Source organism: Trichoderma harzianum (assembly GCF_003025095.1).
Source record: "Trichoderma harzianum CBS 226.95 unplaced genomic scaffold M431scaffold_7, whole genome shotgun sequence".
NCBI classification, from domain to species: domain Eukaryota; kingdom Fungi; phylum Ascomycota; class Sordariomycetes; order Hypocreales; family Hypocreaceae; genus Trichoderma; species Trichoderma harzianum.
In genome coordinates this window covers 161,878-187,676 of record NW_020209255.1, presented here as the reverse complement: position 1 = coordinate 187,676, position 25,799 = coordinate 161,878, and the positions used below count along the sequence as shown (strand labels likewise).

Here is a 25,799-nt window from a genome sequence, read left to right as displayed (position 1 = left end):
GTCAAAATGGGAAACTTTTCACGAAACATTCACCCATGCGTGACGTGAAGTTAGGAAACTCTTCGGAATTTTGGTCACCATTCATCCCTGTGTTACGTGAACTTGGGAAACTCTCAGCAGAATTTATGTCACCATTCGTGAGTAGCGATAGAGTATAAGGTAATAAAGAGGAAGTATTAAACTCGCGTAGGCAGAAAAGCGTCTCGCTGGCCATGGAGTGGGGCGAGCAGGCTTACAAAATGCTGGCAAGTATTTCCGAGGAGTGCCAGTACACGCCACAATGTTCGCACAATGATTGAAGATCAGTGAGCAAAGAGTGTGTATGGAGCGTTGATTGGCTTTATTAACGGCGCGATTGATCTATATAAGAAGTATACTATCCAGCTGTAGTTTTTCGGACTCTAGTGGGATCAGTTTGCAAGGCGACAATCTTTTTTGACATTTTTTCAAGGGAACTCTTTCTTCTAGTATGACTCAAGAGGTGGCTCTGATTCTGGGCTACGGGCCCAGAGTTGGATCTGACGTTGCGGAAGCGTTTGCAGCCCAAGGCTACAAAGTGGCGGTAGTCTCACGATCGAAAAAAGAGGTGAAGCTGGAGTATCTCCAATTGCAGGCAGACTTTTCGGATCCTTCCTCAATTGAAGGAGTATTCACCAAAGTCACAAGCGAACTTGGCCATCCGAGCGTGGTAGTCTACAATGGTTCGTCCTCCCTCTTTTTTTTTTTGTCGTAACTCATGCGATCAAAGGCATAATTAATGATGTGTAAATTTTTGTAGCGTCTTCATTTAGTCTGGATCCTTCAAGCTCATTGGAGCAACAAATTGCAGCCTTCCATCGTGATGATAATATCAACATTGTGTCTGCATATGTCGCGGCACATTTGGCTACAAAGTCGTTTGCTACTCTTCTACCAGAGTCATCTCGAACTTTTATCTATACAGGCAACAAACTCCCGTTCATGGTTGTGCGACCCTTACTATCTCAAGGAGTTGGTAAAGCTGGGGCAGCACATTTGATGCATTATTTGGCAGAAGATAATAAAGAATTTGGTTACAAGTGAGTTAAATCAGGCAACTAAGTGATATGATCCTAATTGATGACTCGAATGCAGATTTTACTTCGCTGATGAGCGGAAACTTGACGGAGATCCAGTGTATGCTGCCATTGACGGCCCAGCTCATGCCGCCTTCTATACCGAGCTGGCAAAGAAAAAGACCCAAGGGCCGTGGAACGCAACTTTTGTCAAAGGAAGAGGATATGTTGCTTTCTCTGAAGAAATTGTACATGATAGTGTTACTATGCAGCTGGGCGTCCCAAGCTAAGATTGATAGAATTAACAAGCTGTAAGCATAGTGAAGTCGCGAAATAGAGTCGACAGTGAAACAGTGATAAAAGATTAGCACATTAGACGTTAGATGTCCACTCTGATGATTTCCTTCAAAGGGGATTGCCACAATGTATTCGGGAAGTATCCGATACCGGATCTATGCTAGTAGTAATCTCAAAATTATTCCAGAAATAATGTAAATGTCGACCTCAGTGTTCACTGCCCGCCGATTATGATACTCCAACATTCTTTAAAGCTTCCTCTGTAATCCGCCACAAAGATTGAGCCAACTCACTATCGCGCGATCTTTCCGATCCAGGGCTTATTTTTCCCGGCGCGGTCAAGAACTTACCTTTGTATGTCTTTGGCTCCTCTATAACTTCCTTTGCAGTCGCACAAAAAAGTTGATTCAGAGCGCCTTTTTCGGGGCTTTTCATCACTAACTTTAAGACCAGTTTCAGAAAGCTAGGAAACACTCCCATACCGCCATCAGTAGCAACTGGGCCGGGGTCGAGTGCCAGTGCAATAATTTTAACGTCTTCTTGGTCCAGTCGTCTCTGCAATTCCCTTGTAAAAAGAATGTTCGCTAATTTACTAGCGCCATAGCGACTGAAGACAACCGTTCGTGAAGTATAATCGTTCGGGTTGGTCGTTCCAGGATCACTAAGATCTTTGATTGTTGCGAAAACATTATGTTTAGATGCAAATCTCTCAGCAGAAGAGCTTATCTGAGTATTGGGTGCTTAGCAAATGTTTTCATAATATTGGTCGACTAGGAAACTCACTGTCACGACGCGGACATCAGAGCCAGCTTGAGATGCAGTGGCTTTGAGAAGCGGCAAAAGCTTCGTAGTGAGTACAAAATGACCAATATGACTATATATGCTTGCATTAATTTATTGAATGCAATATTCAATAGGTGAAATAATCACTTACTTGACAGCGATTGTTGACTCAAAGCCTTCCGTGGTCGTTGTAAAATCATCAGCTGCTATGCCGGCATTATTGACTGTGGAGATAACTCATTATTAGCGCTGGACTATGGTACACGGAATGAGAAGCAAGCGCACTCAAGATATCTAATCTTTTTTCCCAAGATGACAGCAACTGCGCAGCCTCCACGATATTGAATAGTTTCGACAAATCTAATGGCAGCCATATTATATGCTCTTGACCAATGGTATGGTTTTCCGAAAGGATGCTCTCGATTGCTTCTTTTGCTCGAGATTCAGATCTGGCCCCCATATACACTTTGGCACCATGCAATGCCAGCTGTTTGACTGTTTGAAGACCAATTCCTGTACTAAATCGAGAATGTAAGGTTGGCGTTTATAGAAGGCAGAAGCATGTGGATCACTAACTTTCCGCCTGTCACCAGCGCAACTTTTCCGGTAAGATTAGGAATAGAGGTATCGTTCCACATTGCGACAATTAGTCGTTGTTTTTCAATCTTATGTCTATAAAGTACCGATCCAATAAAAGATAAAAGATAGAGATTCAACCTGAATTTATTGTTCGTATCATATCGAACTGCTTAAATATAGAGGCACAAAGTAGTGTAGCTGTAGAAATGGTGTGACTAATCCAGCTAGACTCCTTTATGAGCTCGGAAAAAGTTGCTGTCCATTTGACATCAGCTTACCCCGGTAACAAGAACTCTATTTGTGTTTCACTCCGGGACTCAGAGCTCATCATTTATTATAATGATAGACCAGTTAGACTATCCATACTCCTTCAGAACAATTGGCGGCCATATTAGAAATCAGACTCCCATAGAGATCTAGCTATTTGGAAAGAAAGTTGGTCAGCGGATGCCCAGCTTTACTAATAGGGCTTTAAAAGCCAACAAAAAAAAGGGTCATAATAAGCCATCAATTTCCTCGATTTCTTATGGTCACGTTGTAATAATAAATTCACTCTTGGACGACACAAAATACTCTTCGTGGTATCAGTAATACGTATAGATAGCAGTGTTCATCTTCGTATTGTTCGAAGATTGTTGAATTGCTGAGCTGTGATAGCGTTACCGCTCAGCTTCTGTCATCCAAGCTTCTTTTCACTATTGAGTCAGGTTATACTGCGGTGATGGGTCTCATTTGCTCTATATTGGAATCCAAGCCTCTGAAATATTTTTGGAAATATGGTCGCATCGGTGATAAAGATTCTGCGTGTGTAGCAGACATCTCACATTGGTCATTACATACCTAGATGTGATTGTCGCAGAATGCAGGGCACGGCATGAGAATTGCAATAAGCACCGCGGAGTATTGGACAAAAAATTGTGTACAACATTGATGAAAACATGTGACAAATATGATAAATACAGAAAGACCATAGAATAACAACTATGTTCAACAGGAAGAATAAACGAGAATGGAAAAACTTTTGCGACTGGACTCAATGGTTCGACGCTATTTCCGGGAAATGCATGAGCTTACAAGAGACGTATCAGTCCAGGAGCTTCCGCTACCTGTCGGGGTCTCTGTAAGGATATAAGTGCTATCAAATGAGCCTGCGCCCCAGCCAACGTAGCCAAGGTAGACGTCGGAGTTCTGATTTATGTATTGGAACTGTTGGCAAAGATATTGAATGCATGATTGAGTGTTACCGCCGCCTGTCTCAGTCAGGATAGCCTGGCGGTTGTTTTGACGGAGCCAAGTGGCAACAGGTGAGAAAGCATCATTAACGTTATTTGTGACACAATCGGCGTGAGTGCCAGAGTTATCCGAATCCAGGTACTTATGTAGATCGAAAATCAGATTGGTTGTGGAACCATCAGGGTTCTTGACCTGAGATAAGGCGGCTGCACTTCCATCAGAAATAAACGCTCCAGCAGATTGCCAATCATTTCCTGGCAAGGAAATAAACTGTGAGGTAGCGCCGGCATTACGGATAGCAGTGACAACAGCTTGAACAGTAGTAGCCCATGTGTTAATATTCACATCATGTGGCTCGTTCATGATTCCGAACCAAACCTTCGACTGAGAGGCGTACTTCTGCGCCAACTGTGACCAAAGACTGGTAAACTGATCATTTGTAGGCCCACCTTGGCCAATAATCCCGCCATTCCAGCGTGCATAGTTGTGTATATCAACAATGCAGTATACGCCCAGAGAGAGGCAAGCCTGAACCAGCTGGTCGTATTTACCAAAGTTGTTTGAATCCAGAGTTCCACCCAAGTTATTGTTCACAAGGTACTGCCATCCCACAGGGAGGCGGAAAATGGTTAATTTGTCATCGTTGACAAAGTGCTGCATTTGACCAACGCCATCAGGGTAGTTGTTGGTGCCAGCATAGTTCTTCAGCGGCGGGTATACCTTGGAGGTGACGCAGGTTCCATCAGTCCCACAGCCAAAATCGAATCCGGCAATATTGACTCCAGCGAATCTGGTGAGGCCAGAGCCAGCTGGAGGAGTAGCTGACGATGTTGAACTCGCCCTGGTAGTTGATGCTGAAACCGAAGTGGGCTTGGTTGAGGTAGACATGGTAGTGGCTCCAGGAATGCATTGAGCGTAGTATGGGTTGAGAGTAGAACAGGCGGATCCAGCAACGCAACTGGTCGGGCCGCTCCATCCTTGACCTCCGCACTGCCCCCAAACAGTTTGCTGGGCAATAGAGCCGCCAGCCAGTAAAGTAGCTGCAAGCAGCAATGAACTCATAGGCTTATTCATTACGAAGGAATAAAAAATGGAAGGACTAGATACTAATCGGCATGATTAGCAAAGGGATGTCTGCGAAATGAACCATGGGGTTCATGTTCTCTTGGGTGGACGGTTTTGGTTATACCATATGAGGAGTTACAAACCTGTATGTGACCAAATAAATCTCAGATTTGGGGCCTAGGGGCGAGTAAAAAAAAAAAATTGATACTTGGGTGGTGAGGAAGATGTAAAGCTTTGTATGGTATGATGTTCCCAATCCAAAAAGCGGATTCCAGAATAAGTTATATAGTCGTGCACATTTCCTATGGACACCTTTTGGACAGTGATCTAGCAATATACATTGGATCAAAGCCAATTCTCCGCAATATCAATTTTGTGTGATAGCGACATGAAATGAGGACACGCTGGTAGATGAGCCTACTTGGTAAATGCCCATAGTATCTTACCCTTGGAAGCATAGTTCGGCATTGAGCCTGAATAAGCGTATTCGGCTTTTTGAAGATATCAACAGCACTTAGAGGATGCTTTAAGGTTATATGCAGGGGTAATGGCTACTAGTTTAATCTATATATTAAGGCAGAAGGCATCGAGTTGACTGCAGGGTTACATGCCGTAATAGTCACGGCCGTCGGCTCAGCGAAGCTCACTTCGGCCCTTGCGGTATAACCGGGCGGCAAAATACCTGATGCAACTAACCCCACCATATAAAACCAGAAACCCAAATCACACATAGTCAAAATTGCTCAATTCAGCCAAATAAGGCTTCATACGACAGTAGAGAAGCTTTAATACAACAAGAAACGTTGCTGAATATATAGCCTACCGGGTTTGATGTTCTACTACAGCCTCAATTCACATTATAAAGGCCGGAAGATCTGCAATATATAATGCATATCTCCCAACATACCTTGACATGAGCTGCAGATATATGTGATATCTTCGGCCAGCATATTGATACAACAATTATCGTCAAGCTTTTTCTTCTTCTTCTTTTAAAGCCACTATTACAAACATGACGAGACCACGTTCAATAGATAATTCTGCATTCATGTAGAGCTCCTGATAGTGGGCTGAATCCCCGTGTTCATAGCCCCATACAAAATCAGTAGGCAAGATAGAGTAGCTTATAGACGTAAGACAGCAGCAGTAGTTTTTTAGTTGAATTTATTCCTCACAGACATGTTGGGCCATTCTGAAAAGGAGTTGGCAATTCTCATCATGTCCTCTGTAGAGTATCGACAGTTTTCCCACATATTTTGAGGGCATTGCAAACAGCACTGTTACCAGTTCCACCTTTCGGGATCAATGGCAAGGTAAGCCAATGGTTCTAACTGAATCATAAGTAATAGTTGGAGTATGTAAAAACTCCCATATATGGTGTCCGATAGCCTGACATTCTGGCTTCTTTGTTAGCCAACTAGTTTGGTTTCAATCATATCATCAGAAATCTGCAATTGAGTAAAGTTGCTAGGTTGAACAGAGTCACATACTATAATCATATCTCCTCATTGGTCGAAAAGTGCTACCCTAAGCTGGCGGAAACTGCTCCTTGTCTACTAAGAGGAAGTTTTACAGTATGATGTAAATTATAGGCGTTTTCTTTTTTTTTTTTTAATCTCAATTTCATTTTACAGACATAAAAACCACGTCGCTCGTTGAATACTGCACATATATTGTCACAATATTGAGCTAGCTCAGAGCAAAGAGACTCCTAGGGGATAATAGGAGATCCAAAAAGTAAACGATGCGACGAGAATTGAAGGCACAAGGATGCAAGATATATATCAATATATTCTTCTATGTTATTCCAGCCATATGTCGTTAGAGCTTCTTTATCACTCTGTTACTTTCCAACCAGACCCTGTACTGTCGAATTCCGGTTATTATATACCCCAAGTTCATGAATATCGTTATGGATGCTGTTGCATGACAATTGCCCATTCGTTTAACAGTTGACGGCGTCGATAATGACATCATTGCCAAACTTGTCCTTGATCAACTTGACATTCTCTTCCGACGTCCTAAGCTATAGTAAGTAATGATGCCACTTCAATAACATGTTGGAATGTTTGAACCTACTTGAAAGAGAAGACAGGAACTCGGGAGACAGTAGAAGGGACAGTTTGGCCGATGAGAGACTCAATGAATCTTTAAAAGATTAGCAGTATTCGCAGTGCTATAAGGAATGTCACATACGTCTCAAGTTCGTTGAGATCAGCGGTCTCGTGGGGGCGGACTTGAACACTTTGCTGCAAACATGTTAGATGGGAGGATATGTTTCGATATACTCATGTATGCATACCAGAGCCATTGTGAATGTAAATTGATAAGAAGCAAAAGCGAATAGTTTGGTTCGGAGTGTTGATTTGATGGGGATGTTGTGAGATAATGTGAATGTTGTTGCAATACAGAATAAAACATCTCCAGGACAGTTCACTGTGGCCTCTTTTATAATTCTCTCCTGATTATTTTCAAAGTGCGCTAACTACCAACTGGGACCATGCAATATTGACGTGGTGGCCCTTAACCAAAAATGTATCCATTTCTATAAGCCACATTGGGCAGCAGTATCTACGTGGCAGCATGCGGCGCCAATAAGGCATGTAGCGCGCAATAATAGGTGCATTTGCCAGCAATCATGCGCTGTTGTTCGCACATGCAGGACTCCTGCATCACTCCTGCAGCAACTAGCATCCAATAGGTTTCGTTAATATGACTCGCTTGTTAGTTCCGTGGCCCGCAAGGCCGCTTCCCCCCTCTCTACCTTTGCTATTGGGCCTTAACCCGTCATAATCTTCAGGCTCCTTAGTTCTACAGGCAGAAGCATCGTGCATGGGAGAAGCACGTCCAATTATTCTTCGCGGCCTCATTCGAGAGAGGCCTGCTAACCGCCCAAGTCACCTCTACTAGCAACAGAGCTTTTGGGCGTGCTACCAAAAGAGCTCATCAGCGCCCGTTCATATTTCGTGGAGATCAAAGTCTCCTCATCGCTTCAAACTTCAGGTGGGGACGACGGTGCAGGGATGGGCGGTTGGGCGCAGTACTTTTCATCACGGAGGCAACTCGAGTGCTCTACACAATTTGTATGGTGACTCTTGTCTGAGATGGGGAAGCGGCTGACGCTCATGGCCTCGTAAAGTTTTGTTGTTTCTAAGAATCCTTTCATCGCCTTTGATGGCGTGAAATATTCCTCAGTCCAAAATGGAGACTGCTAGTCCGTATAGCTTGTGTAAGGGAAATCATCAGATATAACTGGAATCTTTGACAATAAAACAACAACAACAAAAAAAAAAAAAAAAAAAAAGCCATAGTATACTTTGAATGGGCTTGGACTCGACGTTACACCCCCCCTTTCCCCCTGAGTCTGTTTGCTATGACTACCAATAGAAGTCATAGAGAAAGAGATCCTTGCAAAAAAGTTGCGATAAAGCAAATTTCTCTATCAGCAAATTTGGAACACATCTTTTCTTGCTGGCATTATTCGGCAAAGCGGATCTTTCTCCGCAGGATATTTAACATAAAGCCATCATCTTATTGAACAATATTTGGCGATGATTTTCGTTGGGTATTGTACGTGTTGACGAAGATGAGGTGGTTGGTGCATAGTCCAGGACTTCGGTATAGCCCGCTTGGGGGTCAAACGATGCGTAGCTTCACTACATCCTATTTGGGACATATTTTCTCCTCCTCCTTCTTTTTTTTTATGCCAACACATGGTTACTATGCCCAGAGTTTGCCCTTCCTCCTTGGTTAGGTGTTCCATGGAACGGTTGGAGTTGGAAAGCTATGTCTCAGTCGAGCAACTTACTCATCGGGTCGGATGCAAGGGCGGCGCCTATAAGTATTAATACGAGTACGACACTGTGGTTACTTCGAGCCAACCAGTATGTTTCACAACACACATCTCCATAATGTGCAACCTTTGGTTACTAGCAACGCCTGATTCTGCCGTTTGACAGCTTAAGTAATCTTTGTTTCACGCACCGTAACTTGGGGCTTGCCGCGATAAAGACGAATCAAACTATTTGCTTCAGTACAATAAAAAGGTATGGCTAACAAGTAGGTGGCAGAAGTGGAAGTAGAGCACAGCTATGATGGCAAAAGATAACTGTGCGAGGCTGCTGGCGTATCTGTGACGTCAACTTCAATCGCAAGCGAGCGTCTTAATTCCATGGCACGCCTAGGAGCTGTTGAAAAACTTCTTGTCCTATAACTGAAGTGCCATCTCTTAAATTTCTTCAAAAAGGGATGATAACTTGTTTAGCAGAATGCAGGGCCGCACGCGCCGCATCTCCACCAAGATTATCCGTGCCATCGTGAACGGTGAAAATGCTGAGACGGAACAAAAGGCGCGATCGTTATGTGCACAGCTCATACATTACATATTCAACTTTTTCTATATCTGGAATTTGGACCTGAAATTATACCGAGGTGATGATTTTCTTGCTCTAAGACGCGACGTGTGGCATTTGAACAATGGTGCATACACACAATCTTTTCAACCTGCAGACGAGAGCCCGTCGCCAGGGTCTAATGAACAGCATACGACAATTCTAGTCCCAATGGGGAGCCTTGGATATAGTGGCTCTACATTTTTTGAGAGTTTGGACGGTAAATACATTGTCAAGTCTCTGGACAGACACTTCGAACATCATTTCTTCACGCACGAACTGCTTACGCCGTATCTGATCCATATGCGGGAACATCCTGACAGTCTCCTGGTGCGTATCACTGACCTGCTGCAAGTCTCGCATACCACTCTGGGAGGCATATTCGGCACTGAACCAACACACCATGTTGTCATGGAGAACCTCCTTTACGGCACTAGGCAGGCTGGCGATGCGTCACATTGTGAAACATATGATCTGAAGCCGAAGGACTATTTTTTTCCGGAGCGTGATATTGCAAATGGCAACTTGGCGTCGCAAAGTGTGAAGAACAAACTGGTGGATCACTTTCCAGGCAAAGTGCAAATATCGCATGAGGCTACGGAAGAGCTGATGGCTTTGTTGGATACAGACACAAAATTCCTCGCCGACTTCAATGTCTTAGATTACTCATTATTCCTTGTGCGCTATCCCTGCACAGCGGAACCGCCTTATGCTGGGCCGAGTAAACCGGCTGCTCAAAATAAACTGGCGGCAAAACCGATTGACTGTTGGAGAACAGGCGTGGTCTCAAGTGACGAGCAATGGGTGTATCGTGCCGTTTTGTTGGACTTTTTCTGGGCTCGACATAAGTTTCACGCGAGGACCATGTCTGGCATCGTTGGGGCCTTTAACATTTGGGCCGGGCAAGGTCCTATGACAATCACTACGGAACCGTTTGAGTACAGGAAGCGCTTCATGAAAATGGTTCAAAAATTGCTGGTAGGAAGGGAATGCGATGAATAATGGGATCTCTGCGACTACTCCTGAAAAATTTATTAGAAGCCAGTATTCTCCTCACAGCGCTCTCGATTTTAGTTCTAAATATACACCGAGTTTACTTGTGAGTGCCCACAGTTCAGGCAGAGAGCATACCCGGCATTCATGACTATAGACTCCGAATTTCTAGAAGATCTTCCACCGGATGACAGTGTGTAAGGATACTACTGCTTAATTCCCGATATTGTTGAAATACCTAGTCTATGGCTTGGAGTACATTTTAATAAAGGATATTAATTCACGATATTTTCTACGATCAAGATGAACTGCGGAGACCCCTGTTGGACTGTGGACGCTAAAAAGAGGTGCGCCAGCATCATTTCTGTAACAAGCCCACGGTCAGCGAGTATGATGTTTAGCTTGTTCACTCATTTCATTTCTTCATTTGATATGATAAGATAAAACCGTTATGATGTCGAGCATGAGTCAGAGATATGTCATACTCATTAAGGCTAAGGGCAAATGTCCAGGGTCATCGTTCACCAAAATGCACTCCTAGCTGCTACAGATCGACAGATTGAAGCGCCTATCACTTAACCTAAATAGAATGAATGATTTCATTTCGCTATGTACTGATTAAAACAAGTTTCTTATTTTTTTCTATTTCAGAATAGCCAGAATTAACATAATAGTCTATCGACACGAGAGCGTTGCCCAACTTTATCGATTTTTACCTTTACATCTATATTACCTTCTTGTTTGGATCTTCAAAGACTTACCATCCATCATGCCAAGACGGCGCAGCTCTGATGAATATAGCGACGACGACATCCGCTATGGAACGTCCCATTCCCCTCCGGGCCGGCGTTACGATTCTACCCATCCTGTCGAAGAAAGCCATTTTCGCGAAGTGAAATCGACTGCTAGACGACCTGGGAGGGAACGGGTCGTCGACTATCATGACCGGCAAACTCGAAGGCATCATAATCACCATGGTGGCAGACATGGGCAGGATGAAGCAATGTCTTACCGTGAGGTACGGCAATCTGGTCGTCGTGGCCGATCCCTGCATAACGAAGACGATGTCGAATACCGACGACGTGGAGATCATCGTCACCATCGGTCTCGTACTCGGGCTCGTAGCGAACACCGCCTTGTGGAGGTAGCGACAGCGGCCCTAACAGCGGGTGTTACGGAGGCTATCCGAGCACGACACGACCCAGAGAGATCTCGACGAGCCGTTACGGCAGCTGTTAGTGCCGCAGCTATGGACGCACTTGTGAGCAAAGATGATGATAGGAAAAGAGGACGCCACATCGTGGAAAGTGCGGTCGGTGGGATGATAGTTGACCGACTAGCCAACGGTCGTTCAAGGAAATAGTTTTTGTAATCCGCTCAGCAAGATCGATATGCCAACTTCTCATATGTACTCTCGCAATATCCTTATATTACTTATTATGAATCCGTAGCCGAGAACGGGTGTCAAACAACAATCACGAGTTCATGTGTAATCTGTGATCTCGATATAAGAGTACTACAACAGGTGATCCAAACTCGATATCTATTACACAATACGTCATCGACCCCCCCGGACACTATTTTTGTTTTACGGCTGTAGAGTTTTGACGAAGCCATTGCAAACCCGACAACCGTAATGTTGATGCGTGCACTTCAATTAGCTTTAGCTTTGTATGTATTTATCGGTTCATGATTTGCGCGGAATTTGCAAAGATGCGATACTCCCACTAATGCCCTGCTAATTTCTAGCAACATAGCCGCTGTTTCCTTCCGCAATGGTCTACGACACAGGGTAAACCACTAGTGTAACCCATCGGCCATTGCTCGTGGTCTTCACAATAGCATAGTGTTCACGCTGTATAAATAGTTTTGACATATTCGCGTGATTACTATAAGTATTAGAAGAATCAATACGAGTTATGGTTATTTTGAGGCAGGGGATTCGCAACGCGAAAACGAATATCGGGCGATTTATTGGTAATAATAAGTCAAGGATTCTGTCACACTCTTTGGCTCACTCACTTCGAATGTGAAATGCGTGATGGCAACCCAGGCAACGGCGCGCGATCAGGTATTTTTCGCTATCGCACAGTCTTACCAATAGGCTCCATCTGTACCAAAAATGATATACTAATGAAGCAATCTATAAACTGATAATATAATGGCAAATGAGTTCGATGGGAGTGCCACAATTCACAGTTCACAGGAAGCCGAATATTGCCTGGAAATTATGTAACGTGCTTCCACACGTTGAGAGAGCGCCTTGTGATCATTTTCCCAGTGAGCTGCGTCTTCCGCTAGCGACAGGGTCAAATTTATTCTGATCGTTGTCTTCTTATGTCTTCTATTTTGATCAACCCTGAGGCTTATATTTGCATTGGTTGTATCTTTTGAGGTTTGTAGAATCGTAATTGACTCTACTTAGTTTGACGCGCCGAAAAACTCGGCTACATCGCGGGTTCCTTTCCAAACACCGTTGGCAATAGTGTCCCCCCCAGGCTTTATTTACGGCGAAATCTTTCTTGTCATTGCGTTCTGATTGACATTGATCAAATCTCATGGATTTAAACATTTGGCCTACACCGAAAGATGATGAAGGCTGTTCTTAAACGTTGCCTGCCACCCGAAAGCCGTCAGCAAGTCGAGAATATGCTGGAGCCCCTCACCGCGATCCTGCCGAGCTCCGGTTGATAGCTACCGAAAGCCGCTACTATCCCCTCCGCATCGAAATGTTTTACGGGGTTTCTCCCCTGATTGACGCTCCCGTGTAGGCCGAGAAGCAAGTTTGTGGAGTGATTTATGCCTTGTTTGAGCTAGCTACAATGACGACCTGTCTAGGTTGAATGTCTTCATTGGAAGCTTCAGAAGTACTATGTGTATTCTCTGATGCTTGCCGTGAACCAGTCTGTTTTAGAAGGCTGGCATCAGGTAGAATGGATATATAAGCTCAGCAGTTCCCGGATACTGCAACTAAACATCGAGTTCTTCATATGTTTGACGTTTTATCCCCCTCTGCCATTTTGTTTGTACCAAAATGATGCGCCAGACTCTCCTAGCGGCTCTCTTTCTGTACCAGCGAGCTACAGCAACCTCTGATCCCCCGATTAGAGTTGCAGCTCCTGGTACTGTGCCTCCTGGAGCATCCCAAATTGTAGACCATGCTTTCGCCTCTTTTTCTTTTCCCGCCCATTGGCTTCCTGATTTTGCTGGTAGGCTGTTTCTGAGCATATCGATGGGTGACTCCAAGCTAATCCAGCCCCAATAGGAAATAATAGTCACCCTAATTTATTCTCCCGTGATATCCTAGATCTCCTATACAGCAAGACTGGGAAACATCCTTATATCCGAGTAGGAGGCACTTCTGCGTATGGTCCGCCTGTCGACAAAATATATCCCCAGTGCTAACATCTAGTGCTAGCGACCGCACATATTACAATGCGTCTCAAGAACAGTCCATCCTAGTCGAGACAGGCTCCAATGGCATTCCGTCAGCAGTCTACGTTGGACCTGTGTACTTTGAAGCCTTGAATAACTTTCCTGGCTCTTTGTGGAGCTTCCAGGCTAATCTCGCCAACAATGCTAGCTGGGGTCTCAACAACACTATGGAAGTGTGCAAACATGTTATGAATACTCTTAAGGGCAATCTGATCGACTTTGAGATCGGAAATGAAGTAGACCTTTACCCATGTGCCGTTCGACCTTGTGGGTATACAGTCTATGATTATCTCCAAGAATGGACTACCTATGCGAATGCAATCTCGGAAAATGTCCTCAAGGGAAACCGCTACGGTTTGGACGAGCAGAGGTTCTTCCAAGCCTTGGTGTTTGCAAATGCGGAGTTGAAAACTTTCACCACGTCAGCTAAATCACTTCCATTTTCTCTGGAGATTGGATGTAGCTAATTTGAAAGCAGGCCAAACGCGTTTAATGGGGGTATTGATCTGACCGATCATGTCAAATCCGTTTCTTTGCACCAGTATGTCATGGTCAAAGGCTGTTATACATTATCCGCTAACTGAGAGGTAGCTATGCGGCGGGCAATCAGGGTTGGGTTAGACTTCAAGGTCAGTTTTAGGCTTCTTTGTTCTTCTTTTGGCATCGCGTCTAATGATCCATAGAAACATTCATGAACCACACTGCTGTTGTGGCTAACCTTAGCATCTATTCCCCCGCCAATGACTACCTGAAGACGAACTACCCAAACATCACTTTCTTGCTGGGCGAGACAAACAGCGACTACACTAATCTCTTGATGAATCAAGTAGAGGGAGTGTTCGGCAGCTCCCTATGGCTAATTGACTATCTCATGTACGGAATGTCTCTGGTACGTTAATCCGATTCATCTTAAAATTTTGAGTATTGCATGTTGATAAAAAAAAAAAAAAAAAATAGAACATCACTCGTTTTAATCTCATCCAGGGAACTACGTTCGGATATACGGGCTGGGTACCTGTGCCCACTGGGAATATGCAACCCTATGTCAGGGCACCTCTCTATGGTCAGATTGTTGTGGCAGACGTAATCGGCCACAACCCTCATGTTCAAATCTTGCCCATTGATCTTGGCCCTGAGCTTTGGAAGTTCTCCGCGTATGGTGTCTACGAATCATCAAGGTTGAACAAATACGTGCTCATCAACCTTGATGAATGGAATTCTACAACTCGATATTCTCGTCCAAACCAAAGTGTTACACTGAAGTTTCCCTCCGGAGTAAAAGCCGCCAAAGTACAGAGACTTGTCGGAACAGGAGCCAGTGCAGACTCGGACATTACTTGGGGTGGACTTAGCTGGAACTATACCCATGGGCGGCTCGCGCAGTCAGGTCGACCTCACAACGAAGTGTTACACATTTCCAAAGGCATGGCCAAATTGACAATTCCATCAACAGAAGCCGTTGTCGTCACACTGGATCGATAGATAGTTACTATATCTCATTTGGAATGACATAACGTCTGCTATGCTACGCCAACAGATGTCATACTCCGTAACGTTTGAAATAAACCAAGCTTTGGAGAGTTCGTGCATATAAGTAAATTCCATTAATCTGCGTGTCCAGTTTCGGTATCCGAAGGTCAAGACTGCTTTGTGAGGCAAGGATTGAACGGTAGATTGGCTTTGAAACGGATTTTGTTGCTTTAGATCCAAGCTCCTACAACAAAATGTCCTGATATTTATATTTTCTGGTGGGGACCGCAAATGGAAGTCCATACGCTGACAACTCCCGCTTTGGGAAATGTAAACGTAGGGCGCAAACGTGGGGAGAACAACATAGTCCTTGCTCCATACTGTCTTAGTGAAAATTGTGAAGTCCTAGGAAACATAGTTCCAGCGGTCTCTAAATTTGGCTGTGAAATATTGGTTCTTGCAGACTTACATGATAATTGTACCCATTGACGTAATTTCTTAATCAAGGCTTGCAAACATTTGTAATATTTTAATATTCACTCACTACAACCGCGCCAATGACAATCCATGATATCGTGTACTTGGGACGTGTTTGTCCTCTTTGTCACCTTATTGGATATTCTTATCATTCGACTACTCTTTCTCTCTTTTTCTGCTTATGCTTGCGCAAGAAAATTGTGGACGCAAATTTGCATGTCTCCATATGCCAAGCCTCTTGAACGTTGTCGGCTGACATTTCTGCCGGATGATTTGTCTCTACGGCTTTGCCAAGACTTTTGTGAGCTATAACCACACAACATAAACGGAGTGATGGAACTAAATGAGGAGATATTTCGTAATTCCTTATCAAAGGATTTTAGATTATCTCCGTTTACTTTGGATATCCTTGTATCTTCATTGTATGAGTAAACCAAATTCATGGAATTGGGAGCAAAAGTAGGAAATGCCAATATCGCATGAAACTGTGTCCAACGAGTTACTAGTTGTATAAAGGCAAAAACATAGTTATACTTTAAGCTTAAAAAGTATCTGGGAAAAGAAAATGTTTCTTAGTTCAGCACTGTGAAACACTTATTAAATACTAAGAGAGTTGTAAACTCAGTTACCAAAGACCTCGCAACCTCTCGAGGATAAATCGGCATGCTAGTGCTTATTGTCAATCAGCCTATTATACAACATTACAAAATAATGGTATGGGTGAAGCAGAAGTGATTTGAATAGGAAGGTGGGTATAAGCGTCAAGAGAGTTTTGGGAAGTGATGTAATGCTGAGGCGAGCAACGAGAAATGTGGCTTCAGATTTATATAAACAACTTGGTTTCATGTCTTTGATACAGAAAAGAAGTCAAACTCGAATAAGTTCATAGAAAGAGAGACTCAACTGGCGCAATTCCTACCTGGATTCTGACTCAACGCTCTATTTTTGCCAAACTTCATCTTTTTTATTCTATTCCAATATGGCTCCAGCACCTTTGCTGTCTTTTATCTTTGGCTTAGCAGGACTCCTCAGGGTCACCAATGGATACAACTTTGCTATTGCAGAATCATACACCGTAATCGACCATGCAGGCGGCGTTTCTGAAACTCAAGACCTCATATTCATATCTGATGGTTCTGAATCTCCGGGTTGCTGTCAGTGGGAAAAGTCCTCAAGCCTTAGCGGATATCCGATTCTGGACAACTCTTTTGGAGCTTATGCATGCGGAGTTGATATTAACTTCTATAAGAGCGGGAACGACTTCGTCTACTACAAAAACAATGGTGACGGCACTGAGTTAGGCAGATGTACATCCAACAACGCACCTAGTGGTCAGGTTACCGCATCTTGCCTGGGCTTCGGATCTGTGCAGACCATTTATATCCAATACTCTTGCACAAATTACAACCAGGATGTGAATGGCATCAACCCTTGCACACCTGCTCAACCGATGAACACGAACTGCTCGTAGCACACTACAATCATTTAACAGCCTCTTGTGATTGCAGCTGCTGTTCACTGTATGTATGAAAAACATAGCTGCAAAGTTGCCAAACTAATTTCACTCAGTAGCATTCACAGAAGTCTCTCGTCGATTCGATGGATCGGAGTCTTGAACTTGAGAGGTTGTTTGTGCCTTTTAAGGGCGGAATGCAAGCGTCAATAGTGTCTTGGAAACAAGGAGAATCTCCTCATCGTTATGGCCTGAGTAGCAACGCTTGGAAAATATATCTGTGCCTGACTATGTCAAATATGTAACCAAGTTGATATATTAGGATTACTGTTTGAATGACATTACAATTTCCACACATTGCGTCCTTCCTGCAACATTAAAAATTATGCCACAACTCTTAATTGCTAGGGACAGCACCTCCAGGGTATATAGTCTGTCCTCCTTTACAGAGATTACATTGCCACTCAAGGGAGGTATGTGAGTTTTCCATTACTATTATAATCTTGGCGAATGCCTCATTAAATGGCATAGACTTTCTCATAAAGCATCAAATACATGTATAATCATTATGCAGATTTAAGATCCACATTGAAATCCAGCTACCTATTTAAAGGTATCTTAAAAGACATAGCGGAAGTTTGGATTCTCTTTATCTGTCAAATCTTCCCATGCGTGCACCATCCGGTCATCACGCGCCTCGCGCACTCCGGCAGCCGCTAGGTTATCTCGCTTTTTATTCTCCCTCGAGAGATAGAAGCGCAAGCCTAGAAGAACTATAACAAGCAAGCTATAGCATCCTAGATGGGTGGCAAAGGCGATGAAGTATCGGGGTGCATCCCAGAACAGGAAGACTTGAGGGCCTTTTTGGCATTAGCAATTTACAAGCCACTAAACGTCAGTGTATCGAGCACTCACCAATTGCGTTACCTGTTGCCCAGAAGATAAAATTGAGCGCTACTGCGGCACTCTTTTTCGTTTGTCCAGCGACATTTCGTGACAGTAAAGACAGCGCTAGTGTTTGAGCTGCCCAGAACGACATGGTAATATTGTAACAGACAACAAGACCAATTTTTTGACTTCGGGTAACGATCGGGACAGTCATAAGGCAAATGGTTCCAATAAAAGAGCTAATTTGAATCAAGGTTATCAGTTTGACGTTGTCAGAGATTGTATAATGGCGAGGGACACTCACGGAATGATAAAACCAGTCATTATGTAGAGATTTTGGTTTGTTCGCTTAGCCAGCCAGGTCGAGCCCAATAGCACAATGATGATATAGAATCCAAGGACCATCGCCAGTAACTGAGTCTGGAGAACTGTGAATCCCATGCTCGAAATAATGATGCCCTGGAATGCACCAAGTCCGGAGGTGGGTAGCGTGGTGCAGAGCTGGATTAAGCAGTAGCCCCAGATCTGAGGGTCTTTCAGTGCTTCGATGAATTGACTTTTCTTCCATTGTCGATTTTGGATGCCCGTTTGGTTATCACGGACTCTCTCAACCATAAGTCGTTTGTCTTCTTCGCTGAAACATTTGGCTCTCATAGGTGAATCAGGCATGTACCACGCTACGAAGAAGCCAAAACAAACGGAAATGACCCCATAGATGAGAAATAGCCACTTCCACGACTTTAGGGGTCCCGACTGAATAAGACTGAAACAGTATGCTAGAAGACCGCCAACGATTTGCTGAGCGCCGTTCATCATATACCTACGGTTTAAGAGATTAGCGAATCCTCGTGTATATATCTCAGACTCTCAAAGCTTACCAATAAGCCACACGAGCAGCTTGTTCTTCTCGTCTATACCACATTGCAGACAAGACAACGAATGTTGGCTGACAAACAGACTCAAAAAGGCCAAGGAGAGTTCGAACAACAAGCAGCCCAGTAAAATTGGTGCAGGCAGCGGTGCAGGCTAACACCGCACCCCAAGCCACAATATTGAAACCGAGATATTTCGCGATTGGCACCCTCGCAATGATGTAGTTTTGAGGATATTCGACAATAAGTATCGTGATAAAAACGCAGGTTGTCAACCAGTTATACTATGTTTTCCAAACTAATTTAGCACATGATTGACTTTGACCATCAGATACAGGAGCTAACTCACGTCTTGTCCAGACAAATGAGTATCGGTTTTAATGCCCATGATTGATGCAAAGGACATGGTGCCTTTGTCAATAGCTTGTAAAAAATACGTCGAAATCATGACGACTAGAATACGCCGATCGATTTTACGGCGCAGCTCATCGTTCTTCTCCGGGCTGATGGTGATTCTGGCATCGGTAATGTATTGAGCAAGTTCCTTGTCGACTCTTCCGTAATCTGTATGGTCTTTCTCAATCTCGTTTGACAAAACCGTCGCTATATTATTCTCGATTTCGTCAACGCTGGGACTGGATTTTGGTGGCGCCATTGTGAGATAGAGGCTCAACCCTCCCCGTTCTGGTATCAAATATGGTGTGATTGAAGCAAGGTTATAGGCCTCATGAGCGGCTCGTTGAGGAAAGGTGAGGCGACAGCCGGTATTTTATTTATTTGAACGACCCAGCAATCCTGCATACCGACAGATGCCAAGACCTTCTCCCCGCAAATGCAAAATAAAATCTGGGGTTACGCCGAAACTAGCGACTTTCCCCAAACTCTGCTGTGGAAACGAGCTCTGAGAATGAGCTGATGAAGCTTCGAACAGCTCTCGCTTCGATTTACACCGAGCATCAAGATGGTGGAACTGAGTATAGTCCACCAATGAACGTGAAGCGACCCTTTGTTGTTGGAAGACTTTCCCTCGCGACTCGTAAATTCCTCCCCTGTGGCGTTGCGGGGCAGATGCTAAAAGGCGCAAACTATGGAAAACCCCAGCTTATGTGGCGATTGCTCGCTTCGAAATGAGCCGAGCCGAAGTTGGTAATTCCGAGAAACTAGGATTCACCGACGGGCGATCTCCTCCGAGCAAGACTCAAGCTGCCTAGTGTTATGTGTCATGGTCTAGCCACGACTCACTTGAACTACTTCCAAGCGGCTTCTACTCGTGATAAATACTACTCTAAAGGCTGTCTTTTAACGATTTCCAATTTTTCCAACTGCCAATTTTCCCAGCCATTACCTGCAGCCGACTAGCAGTATGCCACTCACCGCCCATGGATTTGACGCAAAGGAGATACACTCCAAAATCCAACTCCTCATCCATGGACTAGTCAATATAAAGGATGAGACCGGGGAATTTCTCATGACTCTTGCCGATGGCCGAGTAATAGACACGAAGGGGTGGAATGACTGGGAGTGGACACATGGTGTCGGACTTTACGGGATATGGCAGTACTACCAGGCGACAGGAGATCCCAAATATCTTCAGATCATAGAAGACTGGTTCCAAACCCGATTTGCTGCTGGCGGTACAACCAAAAACATTAACACAATGGCGGCCATGCTCACCTTGGCTTATGTTTATGAGAAAACAAAGAACCCTACATATCTCCTCTGGCTCGATAGTTGGGCAGAGTGGGCATATCATGACCTGGAGCGAACAAAATACGGAGGAATGCAGCATATCACGTACTTGGAGGAAAACGATCAGCAGCTGTGGGACGACACCTTGATGATGACTGTGTTGCCGCTGGCCAAGATTGGACTTGTGCTAGATCGCCCTCATTATGTCAAAGAGGCAAAGTACCAGTTTCTGCTACATATTCAGTATCTATTTGATGCCAGGACAGGCCTCTTCTTCCACGGATGGTCGTTCAACGATGGTGGCCACAACTTTGCGTCGGCAAGATGGGCACGGGGTAATAGCTGGCTTACAATTGTGATACCAGAGATTATCGAATTGTTAGATCTAGCCTCCGATGACCCGTTCTGCATTCATTTAAAATCCACGCTAGCTGCCCAATGTGAAGCATTAAAAGCTTTTCAAGCACCAAGCGGGCTTTGGCGCACTTTACTGGATATTCCAGAAGAGGATGGGTCTTATCAGGAGTCCAGCGCAACCGCTGGCTTTGCATTCGGCTTGCTGAAGGCACAGCGTAAGCACTACCTGAAGGAGGAATACAGAAATGTAGCATTCAAAGCAATTCAGGGTGTTCTGAGTAATATCAACTCCGATGGCCAACTGTTAAACACATCATTTGGAACGGGCATGGGATCAGATTTGGAATTTTACAAGAAAATTCCTATTACGCCTATGCCATATGGCCAGGCGATGGCAATCTTGGCTCTCGTCGAGTTGCTCAGAATTTTCATTTAAAGTAGCATCGGTACAAGGTGAAAAGGCCTATTAATAAAGGTATGCTTATATAATATTTTGGAAAAAACGTGATAGCTCACGACTATTTAAGAGCTATTTTGTAGCGAGTTTCTAAAGATTCCTGATGTGTTCGGATACAATTTGTCCTCCCACCACTATTCTCTTATTGCTAGCCAGAATCTCTCAAATACTATTTATACACAAGGAAACAGTATCCAACTGTGTCTCATAGAGACATTCTGTCGACCCTTTCATTTTACCGTTAATAACACCCTGCCCCTGCGGCAGTAGGCTTTGATGAGCATAGGCAACTAGAGCATATTAGGTGGTTTGGCCTGTATCTATTTTTGGTACATTGTGAATGAGTCGCTGTGTAAATTATCCAAACGAGTGTAACGAATCGAACTTATGTACTCTGCCATCTTGGGTGGCTCACTACATAATGTTCCCAGTTGTAACCTCTTCGTTGCAGTATACCTCTGCTCTTATGCCTGGATGGGCGAGCCTCCAAATCTTTCATCCGGATTGAGTTAGCTGTTCTTTATGCATACCTGGGCTAGGTCAGGTTGTAACACATACGCAATTGCCCTGTTGCATCGGATACCATTCCTGTCTTGGAATATGTACCGAACCAAAATGGCGGCAAAATCCCGCCAAAGCTTGACGTTGCCGCATAAATCCGCATAAATTGTTTTAAAAAACTTTATTGCGAACGCATCTCAATTGATGATTTGTCTTGTCTGTTCCTTGCCTTCCACAGAAACTATGGGGTAAAGGGACCGTGATATTAGCCAGTACTACGCTGACCGGACAGATATTTCTTCCGTGATACATTTTGTTCCGGGGTAATGGTTATTTGCGGGCGTACATGTTATATTGTACGCAAGAAGCGATATATCTATATATACGCCATGTGTTCTCTCCTTGAGAGCAAACTAGACACTGCATTTTCGTTCCATCAAGTATAAACAATTATTGTTCTCATATCACCTCGTTAAGAAGACAGTGCTTTGACAAAATGCAAAAAACCGTATGTAATTATACTTCAATGTTCCCTATCCCTCTCTCCTGTTTCTGCATCAAGACTGCACCAAGAGTGCTAACTCCATCCAGATTCTATACCTTCTGTCAGCTTGCTCAGCTGTTCTCGCCCAGAACCCTGTGCTCTTTGACTCTTATACCGATGCAAGATGTGCTGGTGGAATCGTTGTTGGGACCACAGTTGTTCAGCCAGGCGATTGTACCAGCTCCACTGCAGCGTTTGCCAGTGCTCAGTATAGAGGCAGCCAATTCGACAATGTTCAGCAGCCTGTCTCATTTTATAGTGACGAGAATTGCGTAAATGAGATTACGGGAGTCGCAAGTGAGCTGGGCGATGGTTACAACTGCTTTACTTTCAACAACGGCCAAGCGAAGAGTGCCAAGTGGTTGACATAGGGATCACTTTAGCGAGCACACACATGCTCATCACAATTATTTTGTATGGATGTTGTTATGTAAAAGAGTCAACGGGTCTTTTGGGTAACGTGACATAGCTCTTACTTCAATGGATACATTCATAACACTAAATCTATGTGTGATCATGCAGCCAACGAAACGATACAATGAGAACTCATCTTGCAGGTTATCAATACCCTTGTGGCAACGATTTCAGGTTCCCCTTCCTCCAATTGATGTGATCTGCGCCCTACATTATTATGTCAGCGACTGTGGCCTTCCAAGTGGTGTGAGCAAGGTATTTCCCAGTGGTGCCTATTCGGAAGCATTTATTTAAGCATACATCAGCAATGAGATTCTTATTGAATACCTTACCTGTGTAATATCGCCGATGAGTGGGGGGCATGTTTAGCGGGTTGGGCATTGTGCTTACACTGTTGCAAACAAACTACGTGCCGCGCGCTAAGAATTTCTTGAAATCTTTTCAACGCTACCATCGTTGGATACATATGAGAAATAGATCCCATATCATGCTCTCAGAACCAGCAGTAAGAACTCTACATGAATCAAGTGGTCGACGCATTGGAGATGGAGAACTTTTCCGTCAATACAATCTTTCAGCCCTTCTCACTCACTCGCTCCAACTTTTATGAAGGAATCTTCATCATCTTTAGCCAATGGATCATTCATGACAACCGTGTTCGCAAAGAGTATCATCAGGCCGTTGGAGATGCTATCGATAATATACTTGAACAAATTCATGCCGACAAAATCACACTAGAGATGGGCGCCCAAGATGCGCATCAGATGCGCAACGGATTCTTCCACTTAATGCGATACAACACCTCGCCAATTGGGCTCCTAATAGCGCACTCAATCCATGCGACAACGCGCCCATATACATACTACCTGGAGAAGAAATCCCTCTCTGCATTTGGAAAACCTTCAAAAGATCTGAGTTTAGACCAAGCAAGGGAGGTTATTATGAGCACACTTATTAGTGCCAGGCGTCCAAGTAGAGCTGTTACTGATATGAGTAAAAGAGCAAGTCTTTTCTGCAAAGGAGCGATTATTACCATTGCGGCTAAATCTCTTTATATGGCATCATTCTCAAGTGCCAAAGCCATCGATATCGCGAGACTGGTAGTCTGGGGATCAAGTCTAGTGATGGTCGGCAGATTTGGGATTTTCATTACAAATAACTACATGTCATGGAGAAGTTCGCGGCATAATAGAACGAGGAGCGACTAAATGTTTAGTTGCAATCTAAACGATTGAGCAAGAATAAGTTTATAAAGGTCACACAGGGTCGATGTTGTCGGCAATTTCGTAGGTGTCTAATGGATTGGCAGCTAAACTGCGCTAAACTGTAGAATGCTGTATCCAACCAAAGAATTTAAAGCAAATAAAGAATTTTGATGTTGACTATATATCAGCCATCAAGTTATGTATTTCTGACCTATCGACCAGCTGCTGGTACCTGAAATATATATAGGATCCATCAAATAGAAACTCAATCATCCGAACACATTTTATGAAGCCCCACGGTCAATCGACCTACAGGAATGACGGGTTCGCGTTCGTAAGAAGCTGCACGAAATAAGCCTGGAACCAAGAACCGGCTTGAGGTGCTGGCTGCAAAGCATCTGCAGAAGCGCAGTGATAATCAAATCGTGGTGCACTGCTATTGCTAGTACCGTCACACTCGCCACCTGGCTTGACCCAGACGAATGAATCCAACAGTGAGTCTCCAGTATTGGCAGAAGGGCGGATACCAAATCCAGTGCCAACAGCATTGCACCAGTTACCCCACTCAAGCTGCCCAGTTGGCTGCTTGCCAGACCGACCTTGGTCAGTGATGAAGAAAGCGTTTGACCAGCCGTGGTTGGCAAGAAGGGGTCCGATGGCATGGATATACAGCTTCTCATTGTAAACAGCGTTTCCTTGAGTGTATGAAGGGGGAGTAGTAATATTCCACGCATTGTAGTTAGCCACGTTAGTGGCCAGTCCACGGACGGCTCGAGGAGATGACGCATTCTTGTAAACATTTGCGAACAACTGGGCAGCTGGGTCTTGGTTTGCTGGCCATCCAAGCCATCCAGCGTGGCCAGCATCCAAGTACATCGCAACATTTGGAAGGTTCAGCTGCGTGATGGCGTAATTAATGCATTCCAGGTATGCAGATTGGGCGTTTGAGCACTTGGGAGTGGCGAGGTTAGTAACCAGGTTTGCAAGAGAGTCGGGCTCTGGATGGAGGCATAGTTAGAATGGATTCTAGAGAGCATTTGGCTTAGAGCTCTTACCGATAACCAAAAGGATGCGAACGTCGGAAAAGGTAGTGACGATTCCACGAATGGTATCGATGTAGTTCTTGTATTTGTCCACGCCACCATCAGCGATGGAATATTCACCATTGGAAGCAGCGGCGGCACAGTCACGATCCGGCAGGTCGTAGACCACAAATTGTCCAGCGTAGTTGCCTCCAGCCTTGTTTGCGGCACGGATGTCCGACAACGTGGAGCTCATCAAGGGAGTCTTATCCAGAGTGTCTCTGCAACAGCGGTCAATATGTTGAAACATTGTGTCATATCAAGAGTACCTACAGCCACATGAAAGATGGAACCTTTGCCACAGCGGCCGCAGCAGTGGCCATGGCTCCTGTCAAGCTTGGAATTGCCAAAGTGCTGACTTCAGAGGCATAAAAGGAATTGGCCCAAGGCGTGACTCCAGCAAAGGGGTTACCCGAGTATGTTGCCGTTCCCGATCCGACTGGCGGCGCTGGTGTAGTTGAAGAGGCAGGAGGGGGCGTTGAAGCGCTTGATCTAGTCGATGTTGCTGACGACACCCGAGAAGTCATCGACGAGGCGCGAGTGGAAGAACTTGAGCTTGCCGCGCCAGGAAGACACTGGG

The 25,799-nt window shown here is 44.4% G+C and overlaps 13 protein-coding genes across 13 annotated transcripts; 8 read left to right on the top strand and 5 right to left on the bottom strand.

Moving 5' to 3' along the window:
• The first annotated feature begins 422 nt into the window (after positions 1-422).
• Positions 423-1,386, top strand: M431DRAFT_520556 (hypothetical protein). Its single transcript, XM_024920435.1, has 3 exons — positions 423-701; positions 779-1,058; positions 1,114-1,386. Exons 1-3 carry the CDS (start codon positions 470-472, stop codon positions 1,322-1,324), a joined length of 723 nt encoding a protein of 240 aa, XP_024773254.1. The 5' UTR covers positions 423-469; the 3' UTR covers positions 1,325-1,386.
• A 173-nt stretch (positions 1,387-1,559) lies between these two features.
• M431DRAFT_482452 (hypothetical protein) lies at positions 1,560-2,752 on the bottom strand (the record flags this gene model as incomplete). Its single annotated transcript, XM_024916042.1, has 5 exons — positions 1,560-2,057; positions 2,115-2,205; positions 2,266-2,338; positions 2,400-2,632; positions 2,691-2,752. 5 exons carry the CDS (start codon positions 2,750-2,752, stop codon positions 1,560-1,562), a joined length of 957 nt encoding a protein of 318 aa, XP_024773253.1.
• A 494-nt stretch (positions 2,753-3,246) lies between these two features.
• M431DRAFT_441083 (glycoside hydrolase family 5 protein) lies at positions 3,247-5,201 on the bottom strand. The gene is made up of 2 exons (XM_024915201.1): positions 5,135-5,201; positions 3,247-5,025 (listed from the first exon to the last, which is right to left on the bottom strand). Exon 2 carries the CDS (start codon positions 4,998-5,000, stop codon positions 3,741-3,743), a length of 1,260 nt encoding a protein of 419 aa, XP_024773252.1. The 5' UTR covers positions 5,001-5,025; positions 5,135-5,201; the 3' UTR covers positions 3,247-3,740.
• Positions 5,202-6,801: 1,600 nt separating this feature from the next.
• M431DRAFT_508695 (hypothetical protein) lies at positions 6,802-7,391 on the bottom strand. Its single transcript, XM_024919149.1, has 4 exons — positions 7,294-7,391; positions 7,188-7,240; positions 7,071-7,139; positions 6,802-7,012 (listed from the first exon to the last, which is right to left on the bottom strand). Exons 1-4 carry the CDS (start codon positions 7,300-7,302, stop codon positions 6,937-6,939), a joined length of 207 nt encoding a protein of 68 aa, XP_024773251.1. The 5' UTR covers positions 7,303-7,391; the 3' UTR covers positions 6,802-6,936.
• A 1,779-nt stretch (positions 7,392-9,170) lies between these two features.
• M431DRAFT_520551 (hypothetical protein) lies at positions 9,171-10,659 on the top strand. Its single transcript, XM_024920434.1, has one exon. It carries the CDS (start codon positions 9,260-9,262, stop codon positions 10,382-10,384), a length of 1,125 nt encoding a protein of 374 aa, XP_024773250.1. The 5' UTR covers positions 9,171-9,259; the 3' UTR covers positions 10,385-10,659.
• A 649-nt stretch (positions 10,660-11,308) lies between these two features.
• Positions 11,309-11,781, top strand: M431DRAFT_508693 (hypothetical protein). The gene has a single exon (XM_024919148.1). The coding sequence runs from the start codon at positions 11,379-11,381 to the stop codon at positions 11,736-11,738; it is 360 nt and encodes a 119-aa protein (XP_024773249.1). The 5' UTR covers positions 11,309-11,378; the 3' UTR covers positions 11,739-11,781.
• A 1,628-nt stretch (positions 11,782-13,409) lies between these two features.
• Positions 13,410-15,292, top strand: M431DRAFT_495533 (glycoside hydrolase family 79 protein; the record flags this gene model as incomplete). The annotated part of the gene is made up of 7 exons (XM_024917375.1): positions 13,410-13,584; positions 13,641-13,694; positions 13,775-14,231; positions 14,289-14,351; positions 14,402-14,439; positions 14,494-14,699; positions 14,768-15,292. The coding sequence occupies 7 exons, from the start codon at positions 13,410-13,412 to the stop codon at positions 15,290-15,292; spliced, it is 1,518 nt and encodes a 505-aa protein (XP_024773248.1).
• Positions 15,293-16,736: 1,444 nt separating this feature from the next.
• On the top strand, positions 16,737-17,228 carry M431DRAFT_5881 (hypothetical protein; the record flags this gene model as incomplete). The annotated part of the gene is made up of 1 exon (XM_024921531.1): positions 16,737-17,228. One exon carries the CDS (start codon positions 16,737-16,739, stop codon positions 17,226-17,228), a length of 492 nt encoding a protein of 163 aa, XP_024773247.1.
• Positions 17,229-17,828: 600 nt separating this feature from the next.
• On the bottom strand, positions 17,829-19,625 carry M431DRAFT_86446 (hypothetical protein; the record flags this gene model as incomplete). Its single annotated transcript, XM_024923681.1, has 5 exons — positions 17,829-18,070; positions 18,126-18,337; positions 18,403-18,918; positions 18,977-19,254; positions 19,320-19,625. The coding sequence occupies 5 exons, from the start codon at positions 19,623-19,625 to the stop codon at positions 17,829-17,831; spliced, it is 1,554 nt and encodes a 517-aa protein (XP_024773246.1).
• Positions 19,626-20,333: 708 nt separating this feature from the next.
• Positions 20,334-21,452, top strand: M431DRAFT_520548 (glycoside hydrolase family 105 protein; the record flags this gene model as incomplete). The annotated part of the gene is made up of 1 exon (XM_024920433.1): positions 20,334-21,452. One exon carries the CDS (start codon positions 20,334-20,336, stop codon positions 21,450-21,452), a length of 1,119 nt encoding a protein of 372 aa, XP_024773245.1.
• Positions 21,453-22,400: 948 nt separating this feature from the next.
• Positions 22,401-23,017, top strand: M431DRAFT_116788 (hypothetical protein). Its single transcript, XM_024911976.1, has 2 exons — positions 22,401-22,482; positions 22,566-23,017. Exons 1-2 carry the CDS (start codon positions 22,471-22,473, stop codon positions 22,887-22,889), a joined length of 336 nt encoding a protein of 111 aa, XP_024773244.1. The 5' UTR covers positions 22,401-22,470; the 3' UTR covers positions 22,890-23,017.
• A 433-nt stretch (positions 23,018-23,450) lies between these two features.
• On the top strand, positions 23,451-24,140 carry M431DRAFT_482444 (hypothetical protein; the record flags this gene model as incomplete). The annotated part of the gene is made up of 1 exon (XM_024916041.1): positions 23,451-24,140. One exon carries the CDS (start codon positions 23,451-23,453, stop codon positions 24,138-24,140), a length of 690 nt encoding a protein of 229 aa, XP_024773243.1.
• A 170-nt stretch (positions 24,141-24,310) lies between these two features.
• Positions 24,311-25,769, bottom strand: M431DRAFT_508689 (glycoside hydrolase family 6 protein). Its single transcript, XM_024919147.1, has 3 exons — positions 25,493-25,769; positions 25,193-25,440; positions 24,311-25,135 (listed from the first exon to the last, which is right to left on the bottom strand). The coding sequence occupies exons 1-3, from the start codon at positions 25,744-25,746 to the stop codon at positions 24,447-24,449; spliced, it is 1,191 nt and encodes a 396-aa protein (XP_024773242.1). The 5' UTR covers positions 25,747-25,769; the 3' UTR covers positions 24,311-24,446.
• Positions 25,770-25,799: the final 30 nt, after the last annotated feature.

Coding starts and splice junctions, on each gene's coding strand:
- M431DRAFT_520551 (XM_024920434.1), top strand. CDS start 9,260: ATGCAGGGCCGCACGCGCCGCATCTCCACCAAGATTATCCGTGCCATC.
- M431DRAFT_508689 (XM_024919147.1), bottom strand. CDS start 25,746: ATGACTTCTCGGGTGTCGTCAGCAACATCGACTAGATCAAGCGCTTCA. Junction 25,441..25,492: donor GTTCCATCTTTCATGTGGCT/GTAGGTACTCTT, acceptor CCGCTGTTGCAG/AGACACTCTGGATAAGACTC. Junction 25,136..25,192: donor TCGCATCCTTTTGGTTATCG/GTAAGAGCTCTA, acceptor GCCTCCATCCAG/AGCCCGACTCTCTTGCAAAC.
- M431DRAFT_520556 (XM_024920435.1), top strand. CDS start 470: ATGACTCAAGAGGTGGCTCTGATTCTGGGCTACGGGCCCAGAGTTGGA. Junction 702..778: donor GAGCGTGGTAGTCTACAATG/GTTCGTCCTCCC, acceptor AAATTTTTGTAG/CGTCTTCATTTAGTCTGGAT. Junction 1,059..1,113: donor AATAAAGAATTTGGTTACAA/GTGAGTTAAATC, acceptor ACTCGAATGCAG/ATTTTACTTCGCTGATGAGC.
- M431DRAFT_508695 (XM_024919149.1), bottom strand. Junction 7,140..7,187: donor GATCTCAACGAACTTGAGAC/GTATGTGACATT, acceptor AATCTTTTAAAG/ATTCATTGAGTCTCTCATCG. Junction 7,013..7,070: donor GTTCCTGTCTTCTCTTTCAA/GTAGGTTCAAAC, acceptor ACTATAGCTTAG/GACGTCGGAAGAGAATGTCA.
- M431DRAFT_441083 (XM_024915201.1), bottom strand. CDS start 5,000: ATGAATAAGCCTATGAGTTCATTGCTGCTTGCAGCTACTTTACTGGCT.
- M431DRAFT_508693 (XM_024919148.1), top strand. CDS start 11,379: ATGTCTTACCGTGAGGTACGGCAATCTGGTCGTCGTGGCCGATCCCTG.